General features: G+C 39.0%; 1 protein-coding gene across 1 annotated transcript; it reads right to left on the reverse strand.

Annotated features, from left to right (window-relative positions):
* Positions 1–1,552: 1,552 nt before the first annotated feature.
* On the reverse strand, positions 1,553–20,152 carry rap1aa (RAP1A, member of RAS oncogene family a). Its single transcript, XM_084917408.1, has 9 exons — positions 20,075–20,152; positions 16,959–17,088; positions 14,576–14,663; positions 12,111–12,179; positions 11,938–11,994; positions 11,714–11,854; positions 8,797–8,940; positions 4,719–4,837; positions 1,553–2,293 (listed from the first exon to the last, which is right to left on the reverse strand). Exons 3-8 carry the CDS (start codon positions 14,630–14,632, stop codon positions 4,748–4,750), a joined length of 558 nt encoding a protein of 185 aa, XP_084773534.1. The 5' UTR covers positions 14,633–14,663; positions 16,959–17,088; positions 20,075–20,152; the 3' UTR covers positions 1,553–2,293; positions 4,719–4,747.
* Between the last annotated feature and the right edge of the window lie 1,656 nt (positions 20,153–21,808).

Consider the following 21,808-nt stretch of genomic DNA (forward strand, 5'->3'; position numbering starts at 1 on the left):
AAATGATCTCAGCAGGTTTTTTTGGGATTTAGTTCACTGTCAAGGCAAAGACAGACTTCGCAATTCATCTGATCACTCTTTATAACACTCTGGAGTATTTGCAAATTGCTATCATGAAATTTGAAGCAGCAAACTTTGTGAAAACAAATATTTGTGTCATTCTTAAAACATTTGGCAACAACTGTAAGTTTGCTCACATACCAAGAAATGAACAGTCCCTAATTTTTATGGAAACAGAAAATCAACTGAAACTCCAGAAAAACGCATGACACAAAAAGTTATAAATGAATTTGCATGTCATTGAGTGAAATAAGCATGTGATCCCCTACAGCCCAGCCACAATTCTGGCTCCCACAGGTTGGCTGTATGCCCACACAGATTAATATCAATCAATCAATCAATTACAGATATTCCTGATCTTATCTTTTTATGTGTATAAAGCACACCTGTCCACAGAATACATTTCTTCCATTTCAACCTCTCCACCACCTCCAAGGCCAAAGAGCAAGTCTGTAGACCTACACGGGGCTGGAGTGGACTACAAGACTTTCAGCAAGAACCTTAGTAAGACAGTAAGAGTTGTTGGAGCAATTAGGAGCTTGTTTATGATCTGGAGGCAGTTGGGACCATAGTCACCAAGCACATCACTGGCAACTCTGTAATGGATTGAAATCTTGCAGTGCCCACACGGTCTCCCTGCACAAGAAACCATGTGTACAATGTTTAAGTTTTCCATTGAACATGTAAACGATTCAGAGGCTTGACCTTGGAGAACTGCTCACTGGATATATTGTTTTTCAGACCATCTCTTTAAACACTGGAGATGTTTGTGTGGGAAAGTACTGGATAAGCAGTTTTTGAAATACTCAGCCCAGCGCATCTGGCACCAACAATCATGCCGCATTCATTTAGGCATGTGGATGTGCTCACGTCTACCTAAGTGGATTGGGTTGCTGATTGGCTGATTAGATATTTGTTAACGAGCTGCTGCAAAGGGTACATAAGAACTGGCCTGTGAATGCACCACGGTGGTCATGTACTGTTTTTGTTACTTAATTATTAAAGCCACCACCCCAAGGTGGAGCAGCTGAGCTCTGTCTGCTCATCATCTTAATCAGTCTCGATTCTGCTTTTTGCTGCCTTCAATTCATACCCTATCTGTCTGTACGAGTTCCTCTTTCTCTGCAGCTTCCTCTCAGCTCAGACCTCCTCTGGTGACTCAGTCTGAGGCCGTCATTTCTGCTGACAGGAAACACTCAAGTTACTCTTTTAGCTCACTGGGAGATATCGATCTTCACACTGCTCTATTCGTGACCCAGAAAACCAGAACGAAACGCACTGTCAACTCATGCTGCTGTGGATAAAACATATTTGTTCATACAATGTGACTTTGATCAAATCAATTATTTTAAAAAGCGATTTCATAATCAATTTTCCACAGCTCATTTGGGTCCAGAGGGCAGCAGTATAAGCAGATGTGTCCAAACTTCACTCCCAATCTTTTTGTTAAACACCAAAAACATGCTAAAAGGACAAAAACCAAGACCAAAACTAATGAAAATGTACTAAAATTTAATCATTCATAAAAGCTGGAAAATCATCTGTGACAGGGTAACACAAGAAGCGATATTAGAGTTGGTTTAGTACAATATATTTTCAGCCTCAAGACACAAATCAGAACGCACCATTTCCCCCATCAGTCTATAAAATACTAATTTCCTTAGCTTTATTATGCAAAAATGGAAGTAGAATATATTATGGGAAATATGGAAGGCTTGCAGCTCTCGATATAAAACAAAGTCACTTAGGAAAGATGTTATTTCATCAATACACATCCTTGTAAGTAGGAGCGAGTAATTTATGGACAATGATGCATCTTCATTGACACTGTTAGTGCAGAAATGTACAAGAAGACCAACATTTCACATGGATACTTTTGCGAACGCATTGTCACAATGTGTCAAATATCTGATGTTACTTTTAATAAAACATTTTAGTTCCCATAGATGGATATAAATCCAAGGTCTCCTCTTTTATATTGATATTTCCAAAAAGAAAGACAACTTGGAGAAGAGGACAAAAACAAAACAGTTGTCATCAGGCTGACAGTAAAAAAAGAAGAGGTGGATATCTTTGCCATTAAAGAGCAGAAAGAAAGAGTTTCTTGAGAGTATGTGCCGTCTCCTGCCATTTTGCGAGTGGTGAAATTTCTGTCAGCCTTTTTCAAAATGCTTCGGAGAGGACTTGGAATGCTGGCACGATCCACTGGGAAACAGTTAATCATTACAAGTTTCTGAAAGCAAGAAAAAGAAAGAATAAAGTCAGAAGATTCAATGTAAACGATGTGGACACAACTTGTTCCTGAAACATTTTAAAAAGTCAAGACGGTGTCTCGACACTGCAGGACATTTGCCCACCTTCAGTAGTTCTGCTGAACCTCAACTGTGGCAGTTAACATGGATGTAAACACCTAAATATCTACTACATATAGACACACACACACACGTACATACATATAAGTGTGTTTCCTTTGCTTTTCTAAAATATAAACTATAAAATGAAAACCATCAGCGAATCCACAAGGGCACAAGATGTTCACTTGCTTAATTTTCGGCTGTTGCAGGATAGAGACCTCACATGGGGCCAACTGGATAGGCTGTTCAGTTTTTCCCCTTCTACCTTCTATCTTTTCAGAATCCAAAAACCGATGGGAAAATTAGGCTAGACTTTTCACCAAAGCGCTCTCACTGCTGCAGCTGTTCATGTTTCATTTGAACTGTAGCACGTTTCCTGTAGAAGGCCATCCCATCTGCACTCGGGTCAGCGATTCAAACTTTGGGAGCATCGGTTCTTCGGTACTCTGCCCGTTTTTTGACACCTGACATTGGCTGAGTGTAGTGCTGTCCCCCCCTCCCCTTTTGTACTTGGCCTTTTACTTAATTCTCTAACTCCTTGTGTATTTAACTCATGAAATTACTTTCCTATAAAAGCATAATTCAGCTGTCCAATAGTCACTGGCAGTTGGAGTCAGTCCATATAAGGGATGTTCTTGTTGCAGTGAAAACTTTTACTTTTCAGCTGCTCTGAATCAGTGAAGTGAAGCAGCTATATTGAAACCATTCAAAATATTGACTTTCTACTGCTGCTGAGGTGAGACGCTTTGAAACAACTCATAAATGTTTAGCCTCCACCTCTCTAGAAACCATCTGTCCTCTTGGTGAACCTTTGTTTCCAGTTTACAAAGAGATTTACTGTGGCACCAAAATGTCAGAGTGCTGCTTATCCCAGTTTATGTTTTTGTTGCAGCTTCCCAAAAATGTCACATGAAACATAAAAATGTCAACTTCGTTATGCTTCATATTTGCTGCTTTGTAAGACAAAACAATCACAGTATAAACTGTTTTTCTGCATTCACAAAGATCCATCAGGCAGGGAGGATTATGACATCATTTCCCTAGTTCATGAGTTTGTGAGCCACACTTCAGAGACTGTCTTTTGGGATTTTAGCCCAGTGAGGAAGCTGGGAATTAACAGCATGTAGTGGCTAAAGCATACCTTGATTTGACTCAGTGTCGCATGCTTAACTCACAAACATTTCCTGAACGGCAAGTACAAGTGTGGACAAGTCATAACTGCCTCAGAAGCAAATCATAGTAGTAGGGAAAAAGAAAGACTCAAACTTTTGAGTCACTATCTGAAACACTTCCCAGTGTGATAAGGAGAAAATCTACAATGATGAATGATATTGTGAATGTTTATTGTGCAATAAACATCATTCCCAATGTGTCTGTGAGGCCTTAGCTGCCTGAGTTGCGCCAGCTTGAGCATGTGTAACGTATGTCTATGATAAGATGATCGCTGTCAGGAAACTAGGAGGTAAACAACAATGGTGCTGCAAAAGATGCACAAAAACCTTAAAGAGGAAGAAAAACATTTGAAACGTCGAAGTGTTGCACCAAAAGGACAGTTTGGGTTCAGTTTGGGAGGAGTGCTTTTGGTGAATATCATCAGCACACTGTAGAAGCTGTTGCAGGACGGGAGAGAAAGTAGCAGAACTGGTGAGACTTCCAGGAGTCCAGTTTGCTCCCTATTCATTACAGTGGAAATGCCTTGTTTTGCTTGATGACCAGTGTTTGCAACACAGCAGGTGTCATTTAAGAAGCTAGAGCAAAACAATGTCCACAGCATCTCAACCAAACCTCAAGTCTCCACAGGCGGACTGTAAACCAAAGATTTATATTGACAAACAAACATGAGACAATAACACAGTGGTGTAATTAAGGAAAAAAACAGCTGGTAATTTCTGTGAATTTGTTGTAGGAACAAAAAGGCCAGAGAAGCTCCAACAGTGCTCTCTATAATTAGATTTCATTACAGTTGCACTGCTGCAGCAGCAGGTGGAGCCACCACATTCGCCAAAATTCATATAAGCACACTGTAAACCCTCTTTGATCCAATTAAAATGGAGGATGGTGTAACAGAAGACACAAAAAGAGGACTTGAGAGGCCTCTGGTTAATTAAAGTACACATGAAACATTCACTATTAAACCTACAGAGATCTTGTTATTTGCATCACACCAATCCCCCCCGTCCAAAAAAAAATCATCATAATAATTATTGCTGTAGGTTTCTAAATGTTCTGTGATAACCCAGAGCTCAGAGCACAGCTGGAGCCTTGCAAATGTCTGGAATAAATTTTGCTTTTACACCCACTCACCTGGCCTGGAGCTATCGTGGGATGGCAATTTAGAGCAGTGTGCAACTTGACTTCTTTTTTGTCTTCTTCTTTTCCATCGGCGTTTTTCTGTTGATCTGTCGCACCAGATCATAGAAAATCTACAACAGAGAAGATTTGATGTGTTTCAGCACTTTGCTTCAGTATATTATGGGATGTAAGGAGAGAGCTACAGCTCAGGAATGATGTTATCAGTACAAATTCCTGTTGACACACAACACTAAAATGCATGAAATGGTTGACAGCAAACACAGTTTCTCTTGTTTCATTTGCTGGTCTAGCGGTCAAGCAGCTTCTGTCTTTAAAATGAAAATCATACAATTAGAAATTTATTTTTAAACGATAACTAGAAACACAAAGTCACTAAGTTAACCCTGAATGCTTTTAAGAATATCATAAGGTTGTGTGCATTTATGGGAAACTCTCAGGTGTGTTAGTGTAAATCTGCAGCTGATCAACTAAAACTCAATATTTACATTTTTTAAGCCCAGTTTTACTCTATTGTTACAGCGAGGAGTGCAACTAGTCAACCAGACATTTAAACATGGATTCCCTCTCATGCTTCCAAAGAAGTAAGTCTGGTAAACATATTATTCATGTTTTATTCATGTAGAACTGCAGGTAAGTGTTGGGTTTAGGATGTGAAGACACCACCTGCAACTACACCCACAGCAGATTTGAGGCCCCCCACTGAGCTGACTGACACACTTAATGGCTGACTAAAGTAAGACGAGGATGACTATTACTCTGACTTGCTGAGTTTGTTGTGGGAAGTGAGAGAAGCAGCTGCAACAACAGAAAACAGTCACGCGGACAGGTGCAGGTTATGCTGGTATTGCACTGGTGAGCAAAGGATTGAAGACTGGTGAACTATCAATTTTAATTTCAGATTTGTTTTCCACTCTTCCTGCAGTTAATTTGCTCCTTTAGTTAACTGTTTAAAGCTAGCTACTCCACTAACCTGTGCCTCATCTGTCAGGTGTATGTACCCTTTTTGGCTGGCCTGGCTGAGTCACTGAGGTCTGGTGCTCCATTTTAACTTCTCTATAATTTGTCTCAGTATATCATTTATAATGCTGGTTTAGTCGAGTATATTCCCCCATTTGCATACTTAAATAAAATGAACTGTAAAGTCTTTCAGGATATTTTAATGTTGTGTTGTTGAATTTTGGTAATAGTGTTTACATTTATTGCAGTGTTTCCAAGACAGACTTTACTAGTGATGTCAAGAGTGGCCATCTGACTATGCAATCTGTCCCCACCAAGTTGCAACTGTTCAGCTGGCTCGCATATGTAATTATTTTACTGTAATACAGATATAAAACAGCTTGAAAAGCATGAAGATTTTTACCTTCAATTGGTAAATGTCTGCTTATTTTTCCTGTTTAAGGGCTAAACCTTCCTTGCTGCCTTTGCAGGTGAACAACAGAAATACTAGCCTGCTGAATCAACTATTCATATTTTATCAATGTTCAACATCGGGTAGCTTAAAATACCCCCTATCAATCTCCCTATTTGTGATGGGAAGTTGTAAACGAGCAAAGCAGAAAGTAAAGATAGCTGACAACCGTGTGAACCAGCACAGTTCTGCAGTGCTTTGGCTATGCCCGAGTAAACCTGCATGTAACCGCTTGACTGGAGCGATGTATCACCACATTCTGTCGACGTTAACCTGTGAGGAAGGAAAGCTGCTGGTGATGGCACTGTTAATGTTTACCTACTGGGCAAGGTAATTTGAGCTGTGCACAACACTGGGGCTGCCACAAACGATTATTTTGATAGTCGACTAGACACCGATTATTTTTGCGATTAGTCGACTAATCAGATCATGCATCCACTGGACGTAAAACGTACAGCTTATTGGCACTAGCATTCATCTGCTCTTATATAACTATCATTAGCTTACAGCTTTAAGTGTTTAAGGTATGTGCTAACTAAAAATAAAGACAAGCTGATAGTTTATTAAATTTTAATGAAATTTGCAGATTGTTTCGGTGAAGTTTAATAAACTCAGCCATCTGCTCCTTGCTATCTAAAATATAATAGGACACCGGAGTATATTCTCCAGCACCTCACACTTCTGATAATCAGTTATCTGCTTGACGTTTACTCAGCTGTGTAAAAACTATAACTTTAATCTCAGCCAAACCGATTTACTCAAGAACAAATAAAATACTGAAAAAAGCCAAACAATAACATTTTTAAGTTATCTAAGTGACTTATATATCATGTTTAACCTGAGTAGCGAAAGACAGCGGTGGGTTTGAAAACGATTTGCCGGGAGTCCGGTGTTCTCACCGGCTCTAGTGAGCCTTGAACCCCGGCTAGCTATCGAGATAGTGGGTAACAGACGTCTCCGAAAACGTCGGAGCGCTTTTGAAAATATGTGGTGTCTTGATAAACTGAGCAGATATTTGAGGTTTCCACAGCTACATTCTTGCCTGAAAATATGTTAAACGTTTATTTTGTGACCCAGAAAGAATAATAAGAGTAATTTTAAAACCAACTAGCTGCCGCCATTGTTGGAAACTGAGCAGGGCCGGGGAAATGAAGGGCGCATTTGTCGGAGTCTTCGAATTTGGACAGTCTTCGTTGTATCGCTGTAACGTAATCGGCCTACAAATGCGGGCACAGGAGGAGGACGTGGTTCCTGAATTTGGACACAGCTACGACACAGCTTCTTCTTCTTCGGGGTTTAACGGCAGCTGACATCCTTGCACATGCAGTGCTGCCATCTTCTGTTTCAGTCCGTTATTACACTCTTAAATCCTACTACTTATCCCTGCGTCTTTTGGGAACAACGCGTCGACTATTAAATTAGTTGTCGAAGATTTTTTGACAGTCGACGTAATCGTGACTAGTTGACTAACCGTGGCAGCCCTACACAACACAATGTCAAAGTGCCTCGAATTTCAAAGTCATATAAGATAAAATACGATTTAATGACTCAAGGCTGTCGACCAGTTTTGGACAGCTGTGGCTCAGGATACTAAATGCCAGATTTCCTCGTTCATCCACCTGACTGTGAGAGTGATAGATAAAAGGCATTTAATGGATGTTTAATTTGTGACAGTTCATTCACTGTTAGCCAGCTAGCTCCAGTACTGTTTTTTTTTTTTTTTTTTTTTTAACTGTTTCTTAATGGCAGGGTGATGAGGGTGCTGCTGTCCTGAATCCCTCATCTAGTGGCTGGACATTCTTCAAATCCATATTTTGGAATCCAAACTGAAACTTGTCAGTTGTCATCCTTCTGCACTGAAGATCTGCAAACTGCAAACTAAAGGGGTTGTTCTAAGCAGGAAGAAGAGAACAGGTGCTGCTACTCTAGACACAAAGAGGCATCCACACAGGAAGCAACTAGCAGCAATGTTGCAAACACTTAAAGAGCACTTAAAATCAGGGCGAAATAACCACTGAGTGATGACACTGAGTGATGACACTGAGTAAGCGGTCACGGAGCTCAACTTTATTAACTTAAAGGCACACGATTGATGCAACGACAAATTAGAGTGAAGGATACTTTTGACTGACAAATGAGAAGGTAAGACATACATCTGAGGGTTACCTAGGCAACCTGAGACTTGAATGTCCACAGTGACTGACTGTCAGCAACAAAGCGGTAAGTAACAAGCAAATCACTTCCCGTGGACACTCCTTTATAGAATGTTGTAGGGAAAAGTTCAAGATGGTGGAGCTCAAGTCCAGGATGAGAAACTTACTGGGAAGGCAGCTGATTACTGCTCAGTTATTTATTGTCAGAAAGTTTATATGTTATTATTTATGAATTCATTCAGTGAACCACCTCCTGCCTCTGTACTGTAATTTTGTATTTATCATTTATTTTGGCCATGATAATTATGTAGGGAATTTTTTTTTACAGTATTATAATCTCATGGTGAATTTTAAGATATGACATTTCATAAACGTCAACGGTCATCGCTACAGTCCTATCAGACAGTTGTGACATTTTGACATAATTGGCGCATGAAGGCATGCAGTCACTGGTGCAGAAGCATAATGAAGAGAGACCATACGTGCAGCGTGTGGTATTAGCACTTACCTCATTAACGTTGATCTTTGATTTAGCTGAAGTCTCTAAAAAGGCACAGTTGTTCCACTGACGGGCCAGGTTCTGACCCTGCTCCTTCCCGACCACACGCTCATCCTCCAGGTCACACTTGTTTCCCACCAGGATCATGGGAACCTGATGGATTAGTGGACATGTGACATGTTCAAAAAACAAAATAATGAGGAACTTTCGTTTTATTTTTGTGCAGATATTATTAATTACAATGGTGGCTCCCAATGATTATGGAAAACAAGACAACAAATATTTGAATATATTAGAAATGCTCAAAAATGTTGACCAAATTCATGTTTGAAAGATTTCATCACAAGACTAAACAGTGGTTAGAAAGCTTATGTGCATACTGAGGAGCAGAAGGTTTCAGCAAAAAGAGACCTTAACCAAGACACACAGACCAGCTGAGCAACCTGCTATGAATAAATAAAGAGCGCACACACTCAGCATGCTCCATCTCTCTTGATTTAGAGAGAGGAGAAGGCAGCAGATCGCAACCAACAGCAGCTCTGACATTTCCACCCCGTCACAAAGTTCCTGCCCCCCTGCGCTCTGCCCTCTTCTCCCACGGTGCTGACTTTAATGAAGGAGAGGTGACAAGGGCAGATTACACAGTGAGACGCTGCCAGTTTTCCCTCTGCAGACTGAGGAGGAGCCTCAGAGAATTACAGCATTCAGATGTTTATTATACTCTGCCAACATATCATTACTGGTTGGTGAAAACAAACATCAGGTGTTCCGTCCAAAAAACCAACCAACCAAACTAAAAAAAAGGATCTTTTACACTTGTTTCTATTTTTTGGTAAGACTTGTATTTATGTCCTAGATAGACACATATATGGATTTATTTTTGCTCTCTCTGCAGATGTGCACCAATGATGTCTGTAGAAAGGGCTGGTCAATGATCTATCCAGTTCTTGCTACTCGTTTGTTTGTTCAAGACAAACATAATAAAGGTTTATAATATAATAAATATATATAAATAAATAAACATGATAAAGTTGTTTCAAAAGGAGTCTGTCTGTGGGTCAAAGAAATGAACCAGCATTTTAAGCCAAATAAACTATCTCAAACCCCAAAGGATGCTACTGCTTGTTTTCAAAGCAGCATTTTTATGCGAATAATAGAAAAGGAATCAAGAGTAAATTTAGCTCCAATTGCTTTTGTTAAAGCATTATGACATTTTGGGCCAACAGTAATATCTGCAACAGTCTGGCTCATGGTCAGTGGTTATATTTTTTGTTTACTCAGTATTTAACTTCCATTTTCCACTTTAAAAAAACGTGATAAATATATACATATATATACATGTATATGATACAAACTTTAACTTCGTATCACTTTAGTGTTGAACATTTTAGGGATATGAATGAATACTGTAAATTTAATTACGCAATAGAATATTTCAAAGACATCTGAATGTGACATTTAGCTATCTATTGTGGGGGAAAGGAAAAAAACAACAACCCTAAACTACCAGTTTAGGGTTGGGGGAGTTTAACAGAGCAAACACACTCCTGCAATAGTGCATGCTGTATCTGCAAAAGCTATAAGAGCTTCTTAATGTATGCCTAGTTACAACTCTTGCTGCTATAGACTTCAGACACACTGCTGCCAGTGTGAGGAAAGAAAGAGAAAGTGAGGGCATTAATTACTGTAATTAGTGAACAGAGGTAAGTGGGCAGATATCAGGTGAGCAACTGACAGTAAATAGTGTTAACATTTTATAGGCTGGATTTTTTTTTTTAACCTGGCATCTTGTGCCGAAGGGTTGAAAACACCAGTGTATGATCATGTCACTTTTTACCACCATTTTAATGCTATACCAGTACAGAAGCTCAGAGATTCACATATTATACAGAGGAAAATGTCGCAACAGTTTGGAAAAACAGGACTTTGTAGAAAGTGTGTGTGTGTGTGTGTTTGGGGGGTGTCAATGCCAATTAACCATTAACAAGCACAAAAGAGGAAACCAGAGTATCCAAAGAGAGCTCACACGGGCACAGGGAGCAGTAAAAAACGTACGCTAAGCAAATTGATTGGACAGGTGTACTGATGGTGTTTCTACTAGCCAATTCAAATGTGTGAAACTCATTAACTCATTTCCAACACTGTGCTACTAGGCTGCACAGTGTTGGAGTGGTTAGTGCTGTCACTTCACAGTAAGAAAGTTCTTGGTTGAAATGAGGGTTAGAGTAAACAGCTGATAGTTGTGGTAACCGGTGCTGTTCTGCAGTGCGGTGACATAAAAAGAGGCAAGTGGCTGCATGTCGGCTGTCTCTGAATAAACTGGAATATAACCAAACAACCAAAATACAGGTGTAATCACATTCTGCATCGGTGTGGGGACGCCAGCATAGAAGAGAACGTAGCTCTGGCCGACCAAACTCTGCAAACCACAGTTTGTATGTCTGCCATGTTATATGCAGAATAAAGCGAATCAACATTCAGCAACATTTGAAACATGATTTGACTAATGAGCTCCAAAAATTCATGTTCAATATTTGTTTGGACAGTGTTTACTTTTATTAGTAATTATTTTTTTGCCTTGTCAGCTGTAAGCAAGTTTGACCAATTTATTGGTAGATCCCTTTCGTTTTCTGTTAATTAATCATTCGTGTCATTGCTGAAGTAGACATTAAAGGTTTGGTGCTTTTCTTGGCCTTCTATAAAAAAAAAACTTATTGGAAAGAAGAGATGCTTGGGTTCTAGAAAGTTATGAACCCTTAAAGTTAAAAACCTTTTTGCTTGTGATGTATCAAATAATTAAAGAAAAAAATTAGGAGGTTTTGTTTGGGAATTTTCATTGAACAATGAGGACAAACATTTTTAATGGGGACCTCTTACATGAGAGCGCTTTATAATCAAAACAAGTGTGAAAGTGTGTTAAACTCACATCCTCTGTGTCCTTTACTCGCAGGATCTGCTCCCGGAGGTCCTGCAGGTCGTTAAATGTTGACTGCGCTGTAATGGAGTACACCAAAGCAAAGCCCTGGCCATTCTTCATGTACAGGTCCCTCATGGCCGTGAACTGTTCCTAAAGAACGATAACAGACGGCATCAGCGGCCGGTCCACAATTTCCTCGAAACACCCCTGCATCCTGCTCATGTTTGACTTACAGTTCCAGCTGTGTCCAGGATTTCAAGCATACATTGCTGCCCATCGACCTCGACTTGCTGTTAAAAAAACAACAACAACAAAAAAAAAGGTGCATTTTTACAAGACTTGTTTTATTTGAAAATGTTTACAAAGTCATGCGAAGCAATGAATGTGTGTGCAGGTTAGGTCATACCTTTCTGTAGGAGTCTTCTATTGTGGGGTCATACTTCTCCACAAAAATGCCTTGCACAAATTGGACTGTCTGTAATGAAGAAAAGAAAAGGGAAATAACACAGGACATCATTACCAATCCGAAACTACTACACTCCTCTTTTTTTCCTTCTTCTCACCCCCTCCCTTATTTTCTAGGTGTGTTGGGCGGAGTGTTGATGAATTCTTCTGCTCTTATTTAAAGGAAGCTGGCCCAGAACAAGCCAGTCTTCAGCATTCCAAGATCCTTGCTTTAATTTGTCAGGGTTTACTTTATTTTTATTACTTTAGGGATGATGGTACAAGGTCCTCCCCCTCTTTTAGCCAGTACTTCAAGCCTTTATTTCATTTCTTGTTTAAATAAAAGAACTTAGTCTAATAAATCTCGGGCGTGGCACTCTCTTTGTATGCTTAGCCACAGCTGAGCCTTAATGTTTTATGGATGTGGCCATAACAAGCTTATTACAAAGACAATCTGACTAATCCAACTTCAAGTCCTTAAATAATAAGACATAATTGTAGCTCACGTTTTTTATTTTCTTAAAGTTTGAATTGATCTACAGTCCTATGTAGATATTTTCATTCAAAGCAGGATGCCAATTTGTTAAGAGGTGAGAGATTTTCTTGCACAGATGGACGTTTGATCGCTCCCGAAAGCAGTTTTAGGGAGCACCAAACGTAAAATTAACTCCCTGCTTTCAATTAATAACTCCTTTTATAACCATTTTCATAAAGGTATAACATACATTTTCAGGGTCTCTTGTGGCTTGAAATAAGCCTGTGTGAATGACACACCACTGGTCTGTTACCTTACTGCGATATCTTCGCATTTCCCTGTTATTTCTGGTCATCTGGCATGTCTGAGTAAATTAAGTCCTGCTTTAAAATCTGTTTAAAAACTGTTTCAAAATATTTGTTTAAACAATGGGCATTCTTGGGCGAAAAAATGTCAATGTGTGATTTTTTACTTTTTATAGTCTGAAATCATACAAGGAAAAGTTTAAGATTTCTGCTAAGTGATGTAACAGACCGACTGCTGTTCCCGTGTCAGACTTTCAATCTAACAACAGATGTACAGTAAATCCTACCTTATAAAGCTCTTAATGTTCAGGGTTTTTTTCTGCTTTACAGGATTTTATCTCAGGATGATTTTGAGTTTTTACAGGTGACCGGTTGTGCTTAATCCTTGGACTCTACAAAAAAGCTTTACAGGACTTCCAGTTCAAAGTAATTCTTATTTATATTTCCTCTGCCTCGGTGCGCAGAACCTTGTCATTTTAGCTCCTCTGGCTTTACCGTTATTGGCTGCCCCTCGTAAGACGGAAAGTCAGAACAGCAGGTGGCTGAAACTTCTGTGCTTTCATTGTTACGGATTCAAGAGTGGGAGGAAAAAGAGCTTTTGGATCACAGGGATTATGTCTATGCACACACACCTCACTACTTGAAACTTTGGACATGCTTAAAGCGATCATCCACTCCTGTAACAGTCTATGATAAAACACTGAGGAAAAAAACAGTAAGACCTGTTCAAGGAATTAGTTTTGCATTTAAGGATATATGCATGCTTGCTTTCTTTATAAGTTCTGTTGCTGGTGAATTTAAGGGGTAGTTAAATATGTAAAGTATCCTCATAATTATAAAATATGAAAAACACCTCTTGTTATTGAGATAAATAGCTCAACAGCTCTGTAAACCTCACTGAGAAAAGAAAACATTAATTTCAGCTATGTGTAAATAAAAACTTTGCAACTGTGTGTGTTGTAATATTATACACACACACACACACACACATATATATATTTATTTTGTTTGTTTGTTTTAATTAACAGCAAAATCATAATTATTTAGCAGTACTAGACTTTGAAAATATAGTGGATTTATAAAGTCTGTAAAAGAAGAATGAATGCCCTTTAACCTTAATTATAACTCAGCTCTATGCTTTAAAACTACTATATAACCCAACTATAATAAACTGTATAAATAAATATGAACCTTCCTCTGTCTAATGGGAAGTAATTTAGGACTTTAATGGCCCATTTTACACTTGTTGTTCTTGTGATGTCACTGCCACTGAATCGAGCCACGCTTTGGTGTCATTTTGGCCGTCTCTCAATTTTTCTAATCAAACATGGGTCCCGTGGCAAGTGATGTGTACGATTGTACACTCCCAGAGTACTGCAGCAATTACTCGTGGAGCTGTGGCGACGTCACTATTTGCACTCAACATGACCAATGTGACAAATATAATGGACCCATTACTCAGTGTCAAAAGTAAAGGAAAATGATGTGCTTAAAGGGAAACTGAGCACATAATAAATATTTTAGCGATTATTTATTAATGGAAGCTAAAACTGTAATTAAAATTAGGATTGGATTCATTTACAGTCTTGTATAAACTCATTAAAAAGTACCCTCGGCTTTCAAGCTTTAGTAGCAGCCATCACTCACCAGTGCAGACTTTCCCACGCCTCCCGACCCCAGCACCACAAGCTTATACTCGCGCATGGTGGGCAACTTCACTGGACAGCGCAAGAATCTGTGAAAATACAGAAGACAGATGCTAAATATCAGACAGACAATCAATGTGTTACTTTCACTGAACTGTGTGAGATTATTCTGAATAAGCAAAACATTTTCCGGCACTAGTTTTCTTTATGTTCTCATCTCCCCTGAAAGAAGCCTTTAAATAATTAAATGACAGCCAAACGGGTAAGGTTTTTAAAAGACTACAAGTAATAAGTAATGACCCTAACACTGGTGCTGGGAGCCAAACAACCTACTGTGGCAGAGCATTGGATCTAAACCAGAACCTGCTGTCATGAAAAGTGTCTGATGAAACAACAGATGCCAAAATGTGCTATCAGCAGTGCCTCTGCCTGACATACAAGCAAAAGAAGTCCTGACAACTGAGATTGACTGGAGTCTTCATTTTTAGTGTGCCTGGAGGGCAATAAGCTCTTAGGATAAGCCCTGATGCATTTCGAATAGTGAATCTACTGACTAGACACTGATGTCAGTGTGAACACCCCCGTCAGTATCCACAACAATGAGAAGTCACTGTTGACCTCAGAGGATTGAAACCTAATCATTCCTCTGCCAAAAAATTTTGCTCGACTTCCCACCCAATATCAAGAGACTTCATGATGATACGGGCGTCACCTCTTTACATAAAAAAAGAATTAGAAAAAAGTTTGAAAAAAGATGGGCTTACTCTCTCTAGGAATTCAAACCAGTATTTTTCCTGGAGGTAAAACTCAAGAAAGAACTACATCTGCAATACAAACATGCAAACTTTAATCTGAAGCACACTGTGAGGCAGATTCTGACAGTGACACTGCAGTCAGCAGGTAAGCCACAAATAACTTCATCTCATTATAATACAGAGGAGAAAGGCCACAGAGAATGACCCGTCATTAAACTCCATCAGCCTGACACATTTCTGTAAGCGTGACCTAGAAAATATTGGCAGAGGAGACAGGAGATGTCAAAGGGATGAAAATGTTTAGGATGAAGACAGGCATTTTAACTGAAATCTGCCCGTTATTCTCCAGAAACCCCTCACTGAATGTAAAGTGAGATTATACCAAGTTAAATTACTGCCTCTCATTTTATCATCACACTCGTCAATGCTGTGGGTTTTCATCTACTGCCTGTTTGATTATTTAAGAGGAAACTTCAGTAGATCTGACTAACTTCCTGTGTGCTTTCAGTGTTGACTGATTGAAGAATTTTCATTTTAACTTGAAAGTGCAGAAATAACAACCAGTAACAACAATGACAAAGTTTCAAAGTAGTATTAAAAGAGAGGCGTATTTTAAATGTTATTCTGAAATGCAAATGTAATGTTCATTTGATGTATAAATGTCAAAGAGGGGGTGATGCAGGCTAAAATCTCATTTGAGAGCCTCTTTGAATCTACTAATTATGCTAGGTCTGTGGGACCTTTGTCAAATGTTGAGCCAAACAATACAAAAACCACTCTGTCACACTCGAACAGCATTTGCAATTCTAATGACGACGTATGAAGCATCACCAGAAACCCACAGTGTGAGGCAGGCACACGAGGCCCTCTACAAAGCGCCATTGTAATGACCCTCATCTACTCGAGTACGCCATACAAACAGAAAACAGAGATCAGAGCGAGCATGACCACTGCACTGAAATCATTATTGTGGCGAGGAGGGTAGGTGTGCACGTTGAGACGCCAGCATGTGCCTGATGCATTGGTTGATGCATAAAAATGAAGGTTGCGGAAAATGAAACCGTGTTTAAAATGTAAATTTATGTAGGTGTCGCAAAACTTGCTTCAAAGCCTTGGTATCAGATAAGAAAACTAAGCCTTCCGGTGATTAGATATGAGCCTGGATTCAAACAGTGGCCCTATCGAGCATGCGAGCTGTGACCACCTTCGCTAATCCCACTCATTAATTTTTGCTGGCTTTGGTAATGAGAGTACGTGCCTGTGAATGCTAGCAGCACTGACAACTAAATATTCAACTCCATTTACAAATGAACAAAGACCCTTAAAATCCATTTTTAAAAATGACACATTAGCCATTTCCAGGTCCAAAGGCAAACACACACCGAGGCACTGAGAGTTAAAAAGGTCTAAATTATTCTTCAATAAAATGCTCAGTGTGGCTGTTTTCCCAGATGTTGTAAAAAAGGTTATTGTCCTGGCATCAATGAAAGAGAGAATTTCCAAAACTGAGCAAGAAGAAACTAACTACTTACAAGATAATATACCATGTCCAGACTTCAGTAGACACTAGGACATGGACATATTTTCATTCTGTGAATAAAACACAACAAACAAAACTGCTCAACTTACTGTGTACACGGCTGCTGAAGATTACAACTCCCTCTACATCTGGGGAGGAGGGGCTGGCAGATCCTCAGGTACAGGGATGTCAACAGGAAGGGTCCAAGGGTTGCTCAGGTGCCAGCAAGGCCACGCCAAACTGTTCAGACAGAAAAAAAGTTCTAAATTGAACAATTATCATCCAGCAGGAATGACAATTACAATTTGACATAACTGCACATCAACTTTGGGAGCAACTTTTGTTTTCTTTCAAACAAATTTTCTTGAATGCCAACTACAGATATAGAAGAAAACTAACCAAACATTGTCAAAAATGACACTAATGGAAAGTGTGGTGCTGAATTATGGTTGTATTGCTTAGTGTTTCTTGCACTGAAAGAAATTCAGCTTGAAAACTGCCAGCACAGGCATCAACTCATCAAATGCTCTGGCGCAACCTTTAGCCAATTAGATGACATTATACAAATATCCTGAGTGTCAGATGTGGCTGCCTGTGCAATCCAGCATCAAAATGTAGACAAAGCTGATCATTGCAGTGGATAATTAAACTGTTGTAAAGTCCTATATAAGAGTTACTAACAGGCAGCTAGCTTGACTTTTAACAAATGCCAATACGCAATAATAACCTATTACACCAGCAAAGATACAACCCACCAATGTGAGGAATCTCCTCCCATTAAGCACTGAAGCAGCGCATCTGTTAAGTTTGTGCTGAGGGACAATGATTTCAGGCACTGACAATGAACAAGTTGCACTTTACAACTTGTTCTCCAATTTGTCTTTCTCTTATTTTTGTATATTTCTCCTGTTTGCTATTTATTCCTGCTGTCTACTATTTACATTTTAATTTGACACAGTTAGTGTGGAGCACCCACAATTTCGTTGTACAAGTGCAATGACAATAAAGAGCTATTCTATTCTAGGTGACTGGCAATAGCTACCCACTCAAGGCAATTTTTTATCCAGTTTCCTCATTGATGCATTATATAAATAATTTCATTACTCTGAGATTAACTAATTCAATCTGTCACAGTTTCTAAGTGTGGATGGGCGCAGCACAAGCTCACGCCTGGACTTCCACATGCTTTGAAGTTAATGTGCGCATATGGCAGCTATACTGATGGATCATAATCATCATCAAATGAGAGAAAAAAGGAGGAGGATACTTCTAACAGGTCTGGAGCCAATTACAGTTGGCTAAATCATTCAGCGTATATCATAGCTTGTATATCAACCTGCAAAGATTTGACATGTTGAAACCAAGAAGTTATGGAAACGCAAACAGGCCAAATTCTACCGGCCAGCTGTTCCGCTACTACAAAACAACTTTTTTGGGGTGGGACAGTCATAAGTCAAAATTTAACTCACTAAACTCAAACATCTGAGACGTTAATTCAAAATTTCAACTTAACTCTGTCAGTCAGGAAGCTCCCCCCCGCCTTTCCAGTGGTGGACACAAGTTTCAATAAGAAATGCACTCCTGGAGCGTTATTCCCTTTCATCTGTGCATTCTATGCCACACATTGTACATTATGGAGGGTAGATGGCCTCTTCTGTCACCTGGCAGCTAATCTATCAGTCATTATAAATGAAATGCTGCTTCATTTGTTTTACACTGCGGAAACTTCAGCTAATAGAACTGAAAAATGATTGTTCCTATTAGAGCTCTTTAAAAATAACTAAAATAAATAAATAAATAAATCACAGAGAACATTAAATGAGTAGAAACCTTTCACTCAATTACGGTTAAAACAAACAAACAAAAAATAACTTAAATATGATTTATTACAAACTCTTAACACCTTATAGGGAAAAAAGCCATTTCATTCAGAGCAAACATTACACCAGTCACACAAAAGAAGGTGATCAGAAGCACTGTAAAACTCTACTATGGTGCGTTTGTGCAGTCACATGGAGAGCTTGATGGACGACTCTTTATGGCTATTTAAATAAGCTAAGGTCAGCTGTCATGTTACATAACAAACGCAAAGTTACTCACTGTTTACAGGACCTGTTGCTGATCAACAAACAGACAGTAAAATATGCTGTTCTGAACTATTTAATCACACAGAGTAATATTTTTTAGACCCCTGTTTCCAACCCTGAGAGATACTAGTATCATGTGTCAGAGCCAGAGGGAGGGGGGGATTTCAACTTAAAAGCACAAAAAAATACTTAAGTTAACTTCCCTAAATAAATAAAACATGTTTTTGAAGAAGTCTTTAAAGTAAAACTTTATACATTAAAACAGAAGGCTTCCATTCGACAATTAAATGACAACTTGTTTTCGGGATAACTTTTGTAACGTAGTTAGTTTCGAAAGGAAGGGTGTGGCTTTTAGTTTCTCAGCGCAGCAGACCTTCACTGTCAAGCGTATTAAAACAACCAGTCACAGAGAGAAGTATCACCAGTTAAACACGAAACAAATGTGAGCCGAATGCCAAGTCTGGGAGTCTAAGATGCCCCAAAAGTAGTCACACTTCGACAACTCAAATGTTAGCATTCTGCTAGCACATTCCGGTGAAAGCTAGCTAACGTCCTAGCCCGGAAAAGACATGGCGAAGCTGTGCGGGACAAACGCCGCGTTAAGTAATGTCGGTTCCGCGGAAGAAATTCCATCGAGTTCACGGTTTAATATTAGTTCCAGTTTGACAAACTCTATTTTAAGTTGCGCTACGGGTAAAAGAACTGTTTAGCAAACACCGGGGCTAATAAGTTAGCTAGACCGTTAGCACAAGAGTGAACTATTAAAAATAGCTTTTTCTGTTTCATCTGATGCTAACGACTCTGGTTTCGCACAAGTTAGCAAACAGACATGCCACTAAACATGTTAGGATAAATGTTTGAAAATATAATCGGATGTTAAAGGACTTGAACCGCAAACCACATTTGCACCGATAACTCGTTAGTTACTTGTTAGCACCTCAATCTAAGTTAGCTTCGAAGCTAAGCTATTTTACCACCACTATTATTTAATTACGGCAGAACTAGAAGTAACTCTGGTGTCTCATCAGAGACAAACAAATGCTTAGAGACTAATGATCAAAACAATGAAGACACGGCCCTAATAATTACTCACTAAAATAGCAGTTTTACTTTGAGATAGAGCTGCAGAGGGCACTTACCGTGTTCCGCTATGTGTGCGCTAACTGAAGCTGTGGATGTACGGAAGGGTCGGGGGAGGGGGGGCAGAGAGACCGTCGTGTTTTGATTGGACCAGGATCAGCCAATCACTGCCATCCAGGTTACGGTTCAATTACAACCTCTTCACTTTGAAAACAAGCTCCAGTTACATACTAGAAGTGAGATAAAGCTTAAGGTAAATAACATTACACAATTTGGCATTTATCATATAATCTTGCGTACAGACTTAAACTCTTCTGCTTCGGACTCGATTAAAACAACACTTTAAGTTGTTTTCCTCTTCATTTAACTCTAACAAACTATTCATATTCTATATGCCTTCACTTATGGTTTAGATCACATTTGACCCGGGCCATTGAATTCTTACATTACATGTCTGCAACAAAATTTGAACTACAGATCAATTTTGAATATATAAAAGCTTATCTGACATTAATAAATGGACGATTAATTCTTTTTTAATGTTTCACAGAGCAGGGAGAGTGTATTTTTATGGGTTTGACAAGAATCGTTTTTTAGAGAAAAAGAAATCTCCCATTTTACCAAAGAAATGAAAACAAAGCACTTATAAAGATATTTTATTGTAAGTTGGCAAGAACCTTTGGCGCTGATGGGATTTATTATATAACCACGTATAAACACTAAAACTGGTAAACACCGTCCTCCCTTCTTTGTCATAAAACAATACTCATAACTACCTTTATAATTATCAATATTAGTTAAACATTAATTAACACTTAATTAATGCTTATTGCAAATTTCTCTGTACATTTAAAGCAGTGGTAGGAAACGAGTGTGTGGGACTTCAGGTGCCATTATAATCCCCACTTTTGAGCTCTGTTTTAGTCACACTTCAGAGTAAATGGATTTGTTTGTTTTTGCATTATGTCTTACATTGTAGGTCCTTGTGCTCGCAAGTGTAAAGGACAGAAAGACTCACAGTTTACTTTTTTCGTCTTACTGATCATTCAAAGCACTTTTAACTACATCGCTTTGTTCTATACACTTCGAGCATTTTATCTACCTCACATCCCTGACCAATTTAGAATTACCAGGTAACATAATATTCATGACTTTGGACTGAGCAAGTACCTGAAAAAAAACCCCCACTCCACGTATTGTGAAGTGGCTCTCATGTCTGTTCCAAGGCACGACCTCTTAAGGCACCCTCTGACCTCTGTACGACCCATGTTCTGTATGTGCACCATATATGATCACTCCTATGCCTTTTTACTGTTACAATCTCCAATTTCCTGTTTTCTGTGTCTGTCTGCATGCCACCTCCTTCTTTAAGTCCTTTCATATTCAACACATGTATGTATTTCATATATATAAGCCTATCATTATGTTGTGATAAAAATATATACATCACTACATATCATTTTTGTGTTTCTCATGGCTGGACCCTCAGGCTTACCTCAGGGTCCCTGCCCGGGATGCACTCTTAGTGCAATAACTGTAAATTTGCCACCTTGTCACCTTGTACATTCATTCAGCTGCACTTTATACTCAGGCACTGTTGAATATATGCAGACTGTAATTAATTTACCATTTTATTTGCTTCCTACCTTCCCTGTACATTAAGGGCAGTATGTCTGGTTTACTTATTTGACATAAATCTGTGCATTTTTCTTTTATTTCTGGCTAAAGGTTATGTTAGGTTACAGGAAATGCCTGTAATTGTAGAGTTAATCCTAAACAACGAAAGTGTTTTC

The sequence above is a fragment of the Perissodus microlepis genome, chromosome 20 (assembly GCF_051167445.1).
Source record: "Perissodus microlepis isolate ML-2025 ecotype Zambia chromosome 20, ASM5116744v1, whole genome shotgun sequence".
In the NCBI taxonomy this organism is placed as follows: Eukaryota; Metazoa; Chordata; class Actinopteri; order Cichliformes; family Cichlidae; genus Perissodus; species Perissodus microlepis.

What these genes read in the sequence shown, in the direction of transcription:
- rap1aa (XM_084917408.1), bottom strand. Translation starts at nt 14,632, where the DNA reads ATGCGCGAGTATAAGCTTGTGGTGCTGGGGTCGGGAGGCGTGGGAAAG. An exon ending in TAGAAGACTCCTACAGAAAG is followed by an intron (nt 11,995 to 12,110) that starts GTATGACCTAAC and finishes TTTTTTTAACAG; the next exon opens with CAAGTCGAGGTCGATGGGCA. An exon ending in GAGTAAAGGACACAGAGGAT is followed by an intron (nt 8,941 to 11,713) that starts GTGAGTTTAACA and finishes CTAATCCATCAG; the next exon opens with GTTCCCATGATCCTGGTGGG.